The following is a 16,534-nucleotide window of genomic DNA, read 5'->3' as shown; positions in this document are numbered from 1 at the left end:
CTATCAAGTGGTTTTGTATCTTATTAGAGTGTCGTACGGTCTTTGGCGACAATCCTTCTTCGAACAGATCATTCCGAATGAACCTTCCGGTGTTTTGATTTTCTTCCTTCTTTTTCTCAAAATCTCGTGTTTGCTTGGAGAAATCCTTCCTTAGCAATACTCAATCCATTAGCCACTAATAACAATAAAAAGATACGTTTTTGGGTTGTGTGATCCTTTTCATTTATTATGCTTTTCGCCAGATTTGGCCGATTATCAGAAGAAACCCTTTTTTTCAGTCAGTTTTGTTTTGTTTTTTTTGCTTTTTTTTCGACCACTCTGACATCCTAAACATCTTTCCAAACAGCTGGACGACCACAGCGAGCATTATTCAAATTACCAGTGAATTATAGCCGCTGGATAAGAGTTTAATTAAGGCTTTTACCTAATCAGATCCCAGCAAGGCTGTCCATCAATAATCCCAATACACTTTGAACTCGCACTGTGACAGTGGAACACTGTGACAAATTCATCTTTCAGCATTTTTTTTTAACTTTTACTTTTTTTTAAGTCGTGTTGGCTTTGTCTAGAAAATGTGTACAATTTTTTTTTTTAATAATAATAATAATAACGTAGATCCACAGATCAAAGACAGGCTTAGCTCCATGCATACCTTTATGAAACTGCAATCCTCTATTGCAGTGTGACTATATACATGTACGACCAAAACCCTGTCTTTTGCATATTTTAAATAAAGTTTATATCGGCTGATTTTCCCTGCACCATCACACCTTGGTTCGCCAAATGTGTTCCATGGTTAGTGGTTGGTATTATCAACCAGGAACACACAGTATATCAGTCTGCCATTTCCTATCGTCAATTCCATTAACGGGCCAAACCAGGGCAAAAAGGTTGTGCTCTGCCTTTGTATATTTCATTTTCCCGCACTATAGCTCCTATTTATAATTTCATAAATACCATGGTTTTCGATTCACGTAACATTTTCCTTTTTAAATGGAACAGTCGCAGGATGCATTATGGATGGGGTGCAACAGAATATTAATACTTTAGTACAACATACAAGCAATGTGCTGCATACTCATGGTTTTGGTCTGGTGCCGATCCTCTCTGTCTCATACGTCGTTTGTTGTGATGTCTTTTCCATGTAAAATCTCCATAATATGTTTTATGTTCATCCTATGTCTGTCTTGTGCATTCGTATTACAGTCTATAAACATTTTTACTTGTAATGCACTTAGTCTCGCAAGCGGTAGACCATTATGGATATGTAATAATAATAATAATAATATTTAAATATGTCATGAATTTGAATAGAACTTGGCACACAATCTACATTTCCTAAAACTCTTGACTTTGCTATAACCATGTTATTTCTGTTCATTGTATGTATGCGTGTGCATGCGTGTGTGTGTGTGTGTGTGTGTGTGTGTGTGTGTGTGTGTGTGCGTGTGCGTGTGTGTGTGTTCATTTATGACTGGTCCACATTGTTACTGGCCAGACCGCTCCCATCACTCCTCCCACCCCATCGCCACTATAACCACGGATGGGGCTTCAGGCGTTAATATTGGCAATGCCAGCCTAATCAATGGTAGGTTGACACCAGCCGTGACCTCTGACCTCTGTCTGTTGTACCATCCCCGTCTCCCTCCATCCCCTCAATCGCTGCTGACACTCCCTTCACCTCCCCTCCCAAAAGTGTGTTGGACTCACCGTGCACACGTTCTACCTTTCCTCCCACATCCTAAATGCATGTGTTTACTTTACTTGTATTTTCTCTTTTATTTTATTTTCTTGGTATTTTTACTTATTATCTGTCACATGGTAGGGGACATTGTAATGAGGAAACAGCCTTTCCGGCCAGCTTTGTAGGCGGGAATTCTAGGGATGAAATTTATACATTGGATAGGGGGAAAGAAATCCCTGATTGGGCATTGGGTGGGTCTCCAAAAGTTAAATGGATAAAAAATGAGGCATTTTTCCATCGTTTCTGTGTTTCCTCTGGGATCACTTCCTGTACTCTGCTCTGTTCCTGCGCCGGCTAAATTAAGTGAACAAGAGATTAACTTTAGCCGTGGGTGCATTGGGCATTAGCTTATCTTCTCCAGGAAGCGAGGGAGCGCTTTGCTCCACGGTGCGACCTTGCGCCGTCCCGGTCCCGGGTTCGGCACAACTGAGCCATTTGTCATCTTCAGCGTTATTGTAACTCCAGGGAAAAGGCCGGGTGCATTTAATGAGATGAAATAAAGCCCATTTTGTACATATACAGTACTTCACAAAGCTAAAACGGCCCTCTAATGCTTTATTTGTGAGAGGATTGCACCTATCGCTGTTATTAATTTGAAATTTCTTTAATAGCGTTTGATTTTTCCAAGCCCAGAGCTGCTCTGCCCAGTGCACAGCCATATTTTTAGCTTGGCTGATAATAGGCTGTTTTAAAAAAATATTTTTTAAACATATATTTATAGATATTTATATATTTATTCTATATTTTATATTTTATTTATATCAAACATTGATCAAAATCCAAATAATATGTAATATGTATTCAAGGTCTAATATCATGGTCTGTGAGCTTGGTATGAATTATTTTCCTCCAGTTGTTCCTTTAATTCCTCTGTGAGTTTGCTATGTGGGAAACCTTCCGTCCGTGGATCCTTTCCTGTTTTTCTTTTTCAGTTTCTCTCTCTTTCCTTTTCTCTTTTTCTCTACTATCTCCGATGTATCATTTTTTTTCTCTCACGCATGTATGTATTACCCATGTATGTATTTGTCTATTTGTGTACTTGTCTGTGTGTGTGTGTGTGTGTGTGTGTGTGTGTGTGTATATCTATAATGCTGTACATGTGTCGCTCTCCTCCATTGTACATCTTTACGGTTTGACTTCTATCGTTGAAAAATGTCTGTGAAATTCCCTGTGCTCATTAAGAACGTCACTTAAACTGATAGTTTGTGATAGAAAATTCGAAAAAACATTATGATCACAGTTATCAATTAGATATTTTGAGTATTGGTTCAGTTAAACACATAAAAAAAGATATCATAAACTGTTATGAAATACCTAAATCATAAATATGATTATATTGAATATATAAACACGTAAAAATATAAATAAAAATCAAACACTATTTCGAATTAAACTACTTAACCAGCACATCTCCGTCACTGCATCACACCAGTCACTGCTGCGACCTTGTGTATGTAACTGGAGATGTTGGATTAAAGCTCATTTCCCTGTCTTCCTGATTTTGGGTTTTTGACTAAGTTGTTTGCTGTGCCTATGTTGACTGTTTGTCCACGTTGTCTGCCTTATTGGTTCTTTTTGTCGTTACTGTCCTTGTATGTCTCCATCGTAGGTAAAATGCAAGATGGCAATATGGAGATCAACCAGACTAAAGGTAACCAAACCATAACTCTCCCCCTTTTTTATTTATTTTTTATTTTTATTTTTTTTTCCTCCTTTGCCTTCTCCTCTTGCACCTCCTCCCCAGTCTCTTGGCCAAAAATCGATTTTTTAAATATATTTTTTTTACTTTCCCTTTATCACCCCTTCTCATGATCCTTCCCACAATATGCTGTGCATAAGCCTTGGGTCAAATGCAGATGGGCAAAAGCCTCGGAGGGCTTTGGCGCCACGGCAAATTATTTCCATTGTTTGCGAATGAAACGCTCAATGAAAGTCAAGAGAATTAAACAACAGTTGACACAGACTATTTGACCCAGGTCTAAACGGCATGACGTCATAGCAGCTGAGCACCTCCTCCACTCCTCCACTCCTCCACTCCGATCAGTTGTAGTTGTTGGTCCGGTGTCGTTCCATGTTGTTTCTGTTGTTTCGTCGTCTTGTGGATGTCTCCTGTGAAGGTCCTTCTCTGAGAACATCTCAAACCTGTCTTTTAAACCTCCACCCAAACACTGACGAACCTCTTGGTTTTTTTTTTGGAGATTCACTTTGGCTGCCGCCTCCCAATTTTCCACTTTGAGGTGATGAAAGAGGTTTTGCCTTTTTCTCCTGGAGCTCTTTTCTTGCGCACTAATGAGTGCTGTTGGATGCGTCGCTGAGGAGCCTGCGGAGCAGGGTGGGAATGTGACGCATAGGACGTGGTGTTCGGCATTAAAAGATACGATCACAATCAGAATCTATTCATTGGGCTATGTTCACTTTCAGATACAAGGAATTGGTCTTGGTGACAGTTGGTGCATTATTGTGCTCTGTCTGCACAACAATGCACCAACCATTACGGAGGGACATGTGCTCTATGCACCAGATAAAATAAATAAATATGAATATATATTTGGGATCTATTACCATTTTTAAACCCAGACTTTAAAATGTTAGTTCCCATTAAGTTCATAGCACGTAGCACCTCGACTGCATTTAAGCACATTGGGAAGTTGCAGCAGAGTGGTAAGTTTGTCAATAGTGAAGCGTTCAGTGAATAGTTATAAATGATGGGGACCGACATTTCAATTTGGCCTCGTTTGAAAATGGCAGTTTTATTCTTTAAGGAAAGGAACATTCGTCTCTCTTAGTATACAAGTTGCTGACCTACAGAGTAATCTCACCAGCAGCACAGTAGTTTAGGACAATGTCACCAAAACTTACCACCACACAGAGTCTAGTAAGTTTGGGGATATCGTCCTAAACTACTCTGCTCCGTTTTCCTGCTTGGATAATTTTGTTCTTACTAAGGGAGAAAAGGCAGCGGCTAACCAGCCAAAAACGAGAAGCCTCGATCCGTTCAACAGGTTTATTTTTGGTGGAATGTACCTTTTAAGTTTGCTCGCGATTAGCAAACAAATGAAATGCTTCTCATGCGGAATGATGCTGTGTAATGGTTGTATTAACATAGTGCAGTGCTCACAAGGCTTCTATTCAGTGCGTGTGTTTGTGCGTGCGTGCGTGGGTGTGCCCGCGTGCGTGTGTGAAAGAGAGAGAAGCATTAGGGATGTTTTAGAAAGGGGATGTATTTCTAACATTAACTCCAGCGCTTGTCGTTGTCTCAGCAGTGGATTTGACGTTAGAGGGGAAGTGACTCCGTCGTATAGTACCACTCTTGGTTTGGATAACGACTCCAACCAGCGCAGCCGTGGTGTTTTGCATAATTATTTTTTTTAAATGCTGCCCAAGTGGTGTTGCAATTTGTCCGGGCCAAATTCTGTCACCAGATAATGTGCTGTAAATTTCAAACTGAGTGAAAGTGAGGATTTGACCCAGGATCTAAGTTATGCAAGTTTATTTTGTACAACTTTTAAACTATTTTTGGGACATTATCGGCAATGCGTGATATAATATCATTTGGTTGATTTTTTTTCGGGGTGGGGAATCTGAGCCCATCGTAATGGTCCGGGACCACTTCTCAATTGCAACCAGAGAACATAAGGGTTGCTGAAGAAGTCGTATCTGTAAATGTATTATGATTTCCGGCTCGTTCATTCAGCGTTTTTGGAAGCGACGTTTGGAGAAAGAAAAGCCACCCGGCCTCGAAGGACACGTCCGTCCCGAACACGATGTTTTAAAAGGGAACTTGGAAACTTGCAGAGTTCTCCTTCCTCCTTTGTGTTGAGCGTGACCTTCAGACCTGGAGCCAGTCCGGTCCTCGGCGCTCGAACCTCTGCTCCCCCGTGTTTCTGCGTTGACCTCCGCGGTCTGTGCCTTGTGGTGTTCACAGTGAAGAAGCAGGACGGGGCGGCCGCCATGGAGATGCAGCCTCTGAAGAGCGCCGAGGGCGGGGAGGCGGACGACAAGGAGAGGAAGAAGGTGAACGTCTCCAAGAAGGAGAAGTCGGTGCTGCAGGGGAAGCTGACCAAGCTGGCCGTGCAGATCGGCAAAGCAGGTATGGGCGTCGTTCAAAAATATCCGCCTCGAGCGCCGAAGGTCCCGCAGGATCATTTGCGGAGTTAACCTTTCAATAGTGCTTTTTAAGTAGCAAGACAATTTACAGAATTTAAACAGGATTCACAACTTTTTTAAAGGGGCACTGTGTGCATTTCTCTAGTGTTGCGCCTCTGGCTGTTGCCACGGTGAGTAAACAACATTAAATTGCAGTAAATTGGTCAATGCGCTCTTCCTCCAAGCGTATGAGGCAAACCCGGGAGTCAAATCAGAGCATATTTAACGTTTTTTGTTGCTGCTTAGATTTACTTTGGTGAGAGTGAGCGTAGAACACTGTCCTTATTTATCATTATTGATTCGAATGCTCATTTTGTCTTATCATTTTATCTCTGCCTATGGAACATTTGCATTTCAGTGCTTAGTGAAAGGGAAGATACACCAGAAATGTATTTAAATTTAAGACCGTTTACTTACTGTGAGTTACAGGATCTTAAACAGTGCTGCTTTAAGTGATAAAGATATATAATATAAAAAATATATAATTTCATATCATATCATATATAATACCATGTCAATGCGATTATTTTGCCTTTCTTAGCGCCAAATTTGAGTACGTTTGAAAACTGCAATTAATCGTGATTAACTACTCAAACATCCAGGTAATCACAATAAATTATTTTAATCATTGGACAGTCATATTAAAAAATATAGACAAATGAATGGCCACTCTTCCCACGGCTCTCATATCCTTTGGCAGGGTGTTAAATACTTCAGCTACAGTATATAGTGAATAATATTAGCATAATGAAGTTTCACAGTAGTTCACATTTGATGACTCAGCTATTGACATTTGCTAATTTGCTTCTGTAAAAATGAGCAGCCCAATGAAATTGCCATGGCAACACTCACATTAAGTAAAAAATAAATAAATGAATAAAAAGATAAAAACACTCCAGCCTGTTACACCTGTCTCTATTGATTTATCATTTTATTGGAACTGCATATAACTGCAATTATTGCAATTCCCGTCGTGGTTTTCCTTCAGCCGTAATGTGTCACCACGTTCTCTCTTCTGGAGCAGTGGAGCTTCTGACAGCTATCAGTGTCGTGACATGACCTCTCTGTTCCAGGACTCCTCATGTCGGCCATCACTGTCGTCATCCTGGTCCTCAACTTCGTCATCGATAACTTTGTGCTGCAGAAGCGCCCGTGGATGCCCGAGTGCACGCCCATCTACATCCAGTACTTTGTCAAGTTCTTCATCATCGGCGTGACGGTGCTGGTGGTGGCCGTGCCCGAGGGGCTGCCGCTGGCCGTCACCATCTCCCTGGCCTACTCTGTCAAGGTGAGGGAGGACCGACTCGTCTCATCTGATGATCTTATCTGACCCCTGAGCTCCCGAGTTCCTTGTTGATTATTCATTCATTGATTATTTTGGCAACAGAGTTCAATTGCTCCATATTTTTTTGCTTTGTTTTTCATTTTGATTTCTTCTTTCAATTCCGTTCAAAATGCACATATTTTTTTCCCTGAACAATTTTTTTTCATCCTCACGAATCCTACAAAGATTGATAGATCGAGTTAACTTTAAAGGTATTTAAGAGGTGTCAATCAATCAATCTACTGTTATAGTATGAATCCTGTATTGGTGTTCAATATTAAACTGTACAGATGACTACTTTATCCATTCAAACTCCAATTGGTTGGCCCTATTGGCTCCCGCAGTATTGTATGTATTTAAACTCATGTATTTAACTGTACGTATATGAATGCATTTTTGCCGGTCATGCATAATTCACGATCGCACTGTTTTCCTCCAACAGAAAATGATGAAAGACAACAACCTGGTGCGTCACCTGGATGCGTGTGAGACGATGGGCAACGCCACGGCCATTTGCTCGGACAAGACGGGCACGCTGACCACCAACCGCATGACGGCCGTGCAGTTCTACTGTGCTGACATGCACTACAAGGAAATCCCCGACCCCGGCGCCCTGCCGTCCAAATCCCTGGAGTTACTGATCAGCTCCATCTCCATTAACAGCGCCTACACCTCCAAGATACTGGTACGGGCGTTTTCTGCCAAGCTCAGCGTTCGCCCTGATCGCACCTACACTTTATTTAGTACTAAAGGGATATAAGACACAAAATCCCACACAGCAGAAGCACAATTTTGCGCAATATTATTATATATTATTATATTATGAATATTGCACACATCTATACATACAGTATATCACATTGTGTAGTACATCCGCTGTGGAAATCAGAAGAAGGATCTCCAACTGAATTTTCTGAAAAAAAGTGCCTAAAAAAGTGATATCACTTACCATACTTTATTACACAGCTTATGAGTCTCTTATGTATTATTATATTTAGTGATCAGCCACGTAAAAAGCAGGATCATGTGCAAAAATTATTGCAAAATAAATCCCTTCAGGGTGATACAAGACATGGTCACACTGTGGGGGGTCATTTTTGCGGTAATGACCGTCTGGCCACACATTACCCCCTTACATATATTTGTGATCTCATAAGCTCGTTTCCGATTCTTGCCACGAGTGTTCTGTACTCCCTGTGATCCCGTGCTGTTCCTGCTCCCGACCGATATACTTTTAAAGTCGAGGCCGTTCAGTTAACGCCAGAATACGTGCGGCGCGCTCCTAAACTCTCAGCTTCCACTGTGCGGACGTGTGACGCACTGTGATCCCAGACTCGACTCGACACAAAGAGATTTTGAGAGTTCTGCGTCGCATTCTTCTTCTTCTTCTTCTTCTTCTTCTTCTTCTTGGCACAGTCAGCGTGCGGCAGCATCCTTGGCTGCTGCTCCAGATTTATCACACACTCACTCTACTTGTCACCTTGAGAACGGCTGTGTAATTTTGCCTTATCTCCTGTTCGGAGAGTAGAAGACTGTTTAATTCAATATGTTTGAGTGCCGGAGGTGAGCCCACGGCAGATACGATTTTCCCTCAGCCAATTATATCTGCATGCAAAAACAAATACTTGATAGAAGGATAGATAGATAGATAAATAGATAGATAGATAGATAGATAGATAGATAGACATGTCTCCAGATCTTCAGGCTGACATGCTGGAGTAATCCTTTTGCTGGAATATACACACACACACACACACACACACACTTACACACACTTACACACACACACACACACACACACACACACACACACACACACACACACACACACACACACACACACACACACACACACACACACACACACACACACACACACACAGAGGCATGCGCATGCACATACACACTGACACTGGCATGCATGCGTACGTACCATCTGGGTGTCTGGCTGTCTGTCACTGCTCTTGTAAGCCCATGAGGGTCTATTCATTGATGGTTGACCGACTAACAAATGTCCCTACGCAACGTGCACAGACATCTGCCACAGATCACAGTTACACATTCGAGTTCGAGTTACACTTAACCCTCGAGGCACGATCATGCTCTGACTGAAAAAACAAAGTGTTTTGAACTTTGCATTGTTCGATTTCACTTAAACACACAAGGGTCACGTGGACAAAGTTATGTAACACCTTGTGATGTACAGTATCTATGTTCACGGCCTAATAGGGCCACCCAGAGTAGGGCCGCCCAACTGCCTTCAGAACAGCCTCAGCCCTCCGTGAAAGGCTGTCAAGTCCTGAACTGTATACAGTGGAATATTGCAGCATTCTTCAAGTTCTTCTTGAAGAATGCTGCAATATCCCACTGCATGCACTTCCCACTCCCTCCACTTCCTGGGATCAGGGATCAAGGAGGTGGAAATCTATTTTGGACTCTTTGCTACAGAAGGCGAAGGTTCTCAAGGTTCAAAGATGTTCATATTGGGTCGCGGTCGGTGGCCACCTGACGATTGGGGAGGCCGTCCATGGAAGCACTCTAGCACTTGTTGAGCTGTGTGCAAGGAGGCGTTCCTGGAATGTTGGAATACCACAAGAGAAGAGTGTTTACATCATCGGCTTCATAGTCGACGGCCATTATACGACCACGCGAGGCGATTATTGCACCTTGTGACTCCGTAGAGGTGGTGATCCCCCACCAGGGTTGAAGGCCTCCTTTACCTTTCTCAATAGTGAACCCGTACGGATGACGGAAATGGGGCGAATGCTGACTCATCGGACAATATTTATTTTTTCCATCGCTTTGGGCTCCATGTCCAGTTCTGGCCTGAATTCCAGGTTTGTGAAGCTCCCGATATACGTAAATATTGTTTTTTGCTCTGACTGAGTCGCAGGGGTACTGATTCCATTCTGTGGTCGTTTTTGAGGCTGTACCATTCATCCATTATCCCGTTCGGGCTCCTTCGCTCCCTGTTGATGAGCAGCCGCCGAGCCTCTCTGCCGACGCAGCCGATCCATATTTGTCAGACGTGATTAATATGATTATTGATATTGTTCCCTTGACACGTAATCATTCTGCAGTCTTTTTTTGTGACCGATGCAGCTGAGATTTGCGTACCAACTCTTTGCCCTCTTTAACTCTGTTGGTTAACACAAGCTGCTTTGAAAAATCACATCGCAAATTGTCTTTTGACAAGTAGCGCACACTGCTAATCGACAGTGAACCTTATTATGACTCACCACTGCAGCTGGAAAGGGAAGCAGTCCAGAGATAAAGCAAGGCAAACCTCAGGTTAACATTCCTATGGAGACCCGAATATTTTTAACCTCCCTGCCCTCTGTTTGAACATCATGATTCAAACACCATGCAATCCCCCGTGAAAGGTGCTCTCAATGTTGACCTTCCCCCTCCAGGAACATGTTACAGGACATGAAGGCGTCGTTCCCTCAGAGCTGCAACAGGAAAAACACCACCACGTGTGCACACGCCGCACATCCCGCCGTGTCGGGGGATTAAACGGCAATTTAGTGCGTTATTAATCTCTCCATTTATGAAATAAGTTACCTTGCACTTCAAGTCAGACCGGCTGGGGAAGGTCGAAGCGAGAGTTTAGCTCTCCAATGAAGCCACGATCTCATACCGTGATACCAACGTACCACCACCACCAGCACCACCACGCCTCCAACGTATCCGACAAACTGACTACTCAAGCAAATCGTACGGACGGAGAAACATACATCACACAGAAGAGAAGGAAGGACGACTCATCACCCCAATCCCCAACCCCACCCCGACACTCACTCACGCACGCACACACACGCACACACACACACACACACGCACACACACACACACACACACACACACACACACGCACACCACCCCCACACCACCTCCTTCTCATCCCCCAATCGCCCCCACTCCCTTGCTGCAGTCTTGCTGGCTGGTGATTTTCTTATATAAGAGGCCAATCCGGTGGGATGCCAGGATGGATATGGAAGGCTTTGATGGCCACCACACAAAGGCGCAGCAGCGCAGCGGCTTTCATTCCTATATCACTCTCTCTTTTGCTCCAGCACTCGGCGGCTGCACCGCGCTGCGAGTGCCGCCAAAGCGCCGCTTCCGCTGTCAGCACATGCAGACCGCAGCGCGGAGAGGAGCCGCTCCCGGGGGGACAAATACCGTACCATACCGGGACGATTTTGACATTTCCAAAGAGCTCAGACGCACACGAGAACAGACACGTCGCACAAGTCCTATTGGACCACAACTCAGCACCAATACATTAAATCAAGAAATCCCATGGCAAACATCTCCCCCCATACCATGACCCTATTTCTAACGGCTATATCAGCTTCCTGTCTCGCACTCCAAATCTCACTTTTTGGATCTGTTACAACATGCCTCCATGCACATGCACGCACACATACTGTAGGAGGACACGTGCTGCGCAGACATCGTGGCAGTCTTGGAAGTCTCGCACAGCAGGTGGCATTTCTATTCTCAGGTGTTTGTTCTCACACCACGATATGTGTTTACCGCAGCGCTTTGTGTGCATTCCCCCTGAGCTCTTGTCCTCTCGAATCTGCCACCTGCTTAGGTCATCACCCCGGTCAAAGACTGCAGCTCAGGGACACACACACACACACACGCACACACACACACACACACACACACACACACACACACACACACACACGCACACACACACACACTCAAAACACACACACGCACTCAAAACACACACACACACACACACACACACACACACACACACATACACACTCAAAACACACACACACGTGCACAGACTCACCAGGATTTTTAGAGGGAAATATGACCATTAGGGCTGTGTTATGTTATATCTTTGGCACTGATGCCAATAACAAGGAGAAAAATGTTTTTAGATATTATAGATATTATTCCTGCTAGTGTCTACCGACAGTAAGATCATTAATCAACAACGTTAATACTCCATATACTCGCAAAAAGGGAAATCCTTTTCGTCTGTCTTACCCAGATTGGTCCGTACCAGTTTCCTCCACGCGCGTCCAGGACTGAGACAGCGGCGAGCTGCACGCTAGCTGTGTTAGCTCACTGCATGGCCGCAGAGGGGATCAGCTAGCCTAGCGCCTGTGAAACTGGGGAAATGCACACAGAAATTTTAAATAGGAATAATAATAGATGGTGTGGAGTATGTCTTCGATTTAACAATTTGGTGTGGAAAAAAAAAAAGCAGACCAATCAAAAAGACAAATTCATTGCATTCATGACAAATTCCATCCGTGCCCGTGCAGTAATCCGGCTGAAGTTGTGACGTTAAGGAGCCGGCTGACTGGTGATCTGGTGAAAGCGTCATTATGCGCTCGCTTTGGGTCTCTGTGTGCTTTTTGTCATCTGGCTATCGCATGCTTATTTGCACAATGGCCGGATGAAGACCAGAGCGCCTCGGACATTTCTAGCTGCAGGAGCACGAAGCACTCAGTTTGGAACATTTCAGGACACCTAGGGGACAGACACGTCTAGTGGAAAATAATAAACATTATTCTTCCATTATATTCTCTTCCATTCTCTTCTACTTTGCTGTTCTACTCTATTGTGTTTTCTTCTGTTCTTTCCATATCTTTTATTCTAATCTCGGGATCCTGAGATTTTAGTTGACAAATAATTTTCATAGAGATAATTGTGATGACGTGAATGAATTGTCTGTTTATTTCACTTTATATCACTATGATAGCTTAAGCCTACACTATAACAGCGCACAAATATAAAGAGATCAACCTTTTTCACATTTAACATATTGCAACAGGTCCACATTTGCATCAAAATTCCTCTTCACTTGGTATTGACCTATAATTATGGAGTCGTGCGATTTTACAAAATGATTGAATAATTGCGACTGCAAACAGTTATGCAATAATTGTGGCAGCTCTACTCATCTCCTTTTGTCTTTTTCCATTCCATTTCATTCCACTCCATTCCATTCTATTCTATTCTGTTATTTTCTATTCCGTTCTTTTCTATTCCATTCTATTCTATTCCATTCTATTCTATCCCATTCTATTCCATTTTATTCTATTCTATTTCATTATGTTCCATTCCATTCCATTCTATAGTATTGTAGTTATGGCTCCTGTGTCTCTTTTCGTGCAGCTCCTCCTCACAGACTTAACAGTTGTGTTGAGTGGCAGCATGGGACGCCCTCGTCACATGAGAAGGGTTTGATGTCGCAGCAGCGAAAGCGAATAGTGCTCCATTTCTCTCACACTCGACATAATGGATTTTGTCATGCATGCCGTATTTATCATGTTTATAACCCCTCTCATTAGTGTGTGTGTGTGTGTGTGTGTGTGTGTGCGTGCGTGCGTGCCTGCGTGTTAGAAAAACACAACATAAAGACATTTTGCGAGTGAGAGAAATGGAAAACAGCCCGAGGGGCCTAAAACAACATCAACACGTCCTTGGATCTTTAGAAAAAAGCCGCTGTGGTGTTTTCTACTTTGAGTTGGCGCGGCACTTTAAAGGCGTTTGAAAAAACAAGCAAACGGAAAACAAAGACACTGGAGGGGAGCTCCAATGGACACAGGCTGCAGTACAAAGGCAGTTATGAGAAAGCTGCTTTTCCAGAGGAAATCCTACGAAATGAGAAGGAAATTCAAAGGTGACGGAGGGGGGGGGGGGCTACGCCAGCGTCAGAGGCAAGAGAGGGGAATTAAGAGGATGGAGGAAGGAGAGAGAAACCAAGCTCGCGTGACGCCGGTCCGTCCGCGTATCAGCGCCCGCGGGCAACACCCCCGGCTGCGGAGCGCCGCCGGCCCCCAGAGCCGCGGCCGGCAGAGGGGGGATCAGGGGGAAAGCGGTCGGACGGGCGGGTAATTGGAAGGAAGTGAAAGCGGTGTAAAGTGGGGAGGAAGTGGAACGGAGGGCGAGGAATAAAGAGCGAAAAGCTAGAGGACAGAGGAGCGATAAAGGGGTCAGGGAAGTGGAAACGTGTCTGAGGGCAACGGAGGGAGGAAGGGGAAGGGTTCCCACAGTGGAATGAGGAGAGATACGGGAGGATGAGTCTGAAGAAGAGGAGAGAGAGAAAGAGAGGGAGAGAGAGGGAGAGAGAGGGGGGGATGGATTAAGAAGAGCCCCAGGGTTGCAGGGGAAGTGAGGGTGCCAGCTCTCCCCTTGGCATATGTCCGTGCTTGCGGGAGCGCCCGAGGACCCGAGGAGAGGGCAGCTGGTCCCCGGCCACATCCAGTTTGAGAAAAGCCAAGCGGGGCGGGGCCCGAGTCACGTGTTCTGGAAGGGACCGGAACATTTTTTCCCAGAATTTTTAATCACTTTTTCTCTGTTCTTCGTTCTTGCAGTCGACGTGGTTCTCAGTCGTATAACTTGTTAAATATCTTTCTTTCGACCTCCGTTGTTTTGCATGTCAGATCCAATTTGACGCAGTCTTGATCTCAAATTTCAGCGATCGATCGTTTTTTTATTATTTTATTTTTTTCATCCCAAGTGCCCCTGTTCTATGGGCGGTATGGATCACCATGTTCGTAATGTTTTATGAAACCACTTAGTTTTGAGTGTAAGCAGAGCATGGAGTTGAAACGTTGCACCGAAACAGTTATCATAGCGCGGCTCTGTAGAATACTTGATTCTGATTGGTCAGTGGTGGCCATCAGCAGTCGGTTATTTCTGAATATTGACCGCTCATCTGTTAGCGATGGCCGTTGTCGCGAGCAACCACCTCTCAGACTGGATTCATGTTCATGGTATGGCATCGCCTACTTGCTCTCTCTGAAGCTACCACTACCTAGTTGCGCCAACTGGTGGTACTACATAGAAACTACAATTGAAGACTCGAAGAGTCGAACGTTATGAATGGCACAGGAGTGTTTTTTGGAGGGCGCATGGTTTGCGTCGTTGCCGCAGCCACATCGCTGTGGACTCTTAATTTCAAATGAATATTGCGTCTTAATTTGTTCCTATTGGGAAAGCAGCCGTGTAATAAGCTCGATAATGTACAGCCAGCCGGTTGTTATCGCCAAAGTACCCCCTAAATTCGCAAAGAATTACAGAGAAATTTGCTTCGTGAAAGTGATCCTTTTCCCAGAGAATCATTTATGCGTTTTGCTCATCTGTTTATCTGTTGCTCGGGACCTTTTCCCAGTAACAATTAACACACACAGGCTCCAGCGATGAGGCCATTAGTATCATTCCCTCCCATTAGCGAGCAACAGCCAAAGTTTTGGTAATGTAATCAGCGTTCATTAAGAACCGGAATTAATTATATTATTTACCACAAACACCGTATTAAGTTTTGATGCGGCTGTGTGTCTGCGGCAGCGAGACGACCCCCAACCGAACATTATCCAGATGCCGCATGTCCAATTACCAGCGCTGGACCGGCACAAATTGAGTTTGAATGAGAGATGAATTTTAAAATGCCTTTCACCAGATCCTCCGACGGCGGCGGCGGCGAGGTCCTTCCGAAGCGCGGTCCAAAGGTGCAGGGAATTTATTCCTGATGAGGATAAAGTCTCGTTGGTCAGTTTGTTGGTCATTGGTCATTGTTGTCCCCGTTTTTAGATTGAACCAAATTATTACCAAATATTTTAGATATTTATTTATTTATTTTTCCGAAACTGAGAGGTTTTTGAGTTTTTTGGGGGTTTTTTAAGGCCACAGTTAGAAATGTAGTCAAAGTTTCAGAGCTTAACATTTTCCACGGGATCGTCCTTCAACTTCCACAACGTTCTTTAAAAATCGAATCGAAATCTAAAAAAAGAATTTGAGCTGCAAGAACAACTCAAACCTGCGTGAATGTGTGTGTGTGTGTGTGGGGGGGGGGGTTGTCAATGTATGTATCCTGTGTCTGTGTGTGTGCTGTGCTTTTAGGTGACACGCTGTACTTTAGCTGTCAGTGTGGGTGTGTGGCGACAGAAATTGTCTTTGCGCCAACGAATGGCAAACAGTATTAAGAATATATGTTGTAAAATAGTTTTAACCGCATTTCAAGAAGAAACTGAGCACGAAAACTATCTTTTAATGTATTCTATCCTGTTCTATTTTATTCAATTTTATCCCCTATGCATGTACTGTAATTCATGCATGACTTCAGTTTTTTCTTTTTTTTTTCCTTTTCTCTCCAACATTTATATAAATCGCTCGCCGCCCGCCGATAAATGACAGCCCACTGCTCCGAGGTACGTCAGTTTCTAGGATGGTAAAATGCATTTCGTTGCCTCAGTACTTGTACTCTGTGCAATGGTGTGCAATTTGTTGACTCTATTCTACAAAACCAAAAAAAGAGGGGATTTTTTTTTCCAATATTA

At 43.7% G+C, this 16,534-nt stretch overlaps 1 protein-coding gene across 7 annotated transcripts in view; it reads left to right on the top strand.

The window, feature by feature from the left end:
• The window catches only part of atp2b2 (ATPase plasma membrane Ca2+ transporting 2), a gene marked incomplete at its 5' end in the record, with an annotated part of 65,826 nt that overhangs the window by 28,116 nt on the left and 21,176 nt on the right, over window positions 1–16,534 (top strand). For 4 of the 7 annotated variants that reach the window (XM_080000170.1, XM_080000168.1, XM_080000167.1 and 1 more), the window contains 5 exons: window positions 1,499–1,588; window positions 3,354–3,395; window positions 5,670–5,834; window positions 6,964–7,178; window positions 7,657–7,899. In XM_080000170.1, the coding sequence (XP_079856296.1) occupies window positions 1,499–1,588; window positions 3,354–3,395; window positions 5,670–5,834; window positions 6,964–7,178; window positions 7,657–7,899 (755 nt within the window). Of the gene's footprint in view, window positions 1–1,490; window positions 1,589–3,353; window positions 3,396–5,669; window positions 5,835–6,963; window positions 7,179–7,656; window positions 7,900–16,534 lie in introns of all 7 variants that reach the window. The other 3 variants (XM_080000166.1, XM_080000171.1, XM_080000172.1) reach the window with 3 other exon arrangements.

The sequence above is a fragment of the Zeus faber genome, assembly GCF_960531495.2.
Source record: "Zeus faber genome assembly, chromosome: 5".
In the NCBI taxonomy this organism is placed as follows: domain Eukaryota; kingdom Metazoa; phylum Chordata; class Actinopteri; order Zeiformes; family Zeidae; genus Zeus; species Zeus faber.
Note: the sequence above shows the minus strand (reverse complement) of the source record. Positions and strands in the feature narration are given on the sequence as shown.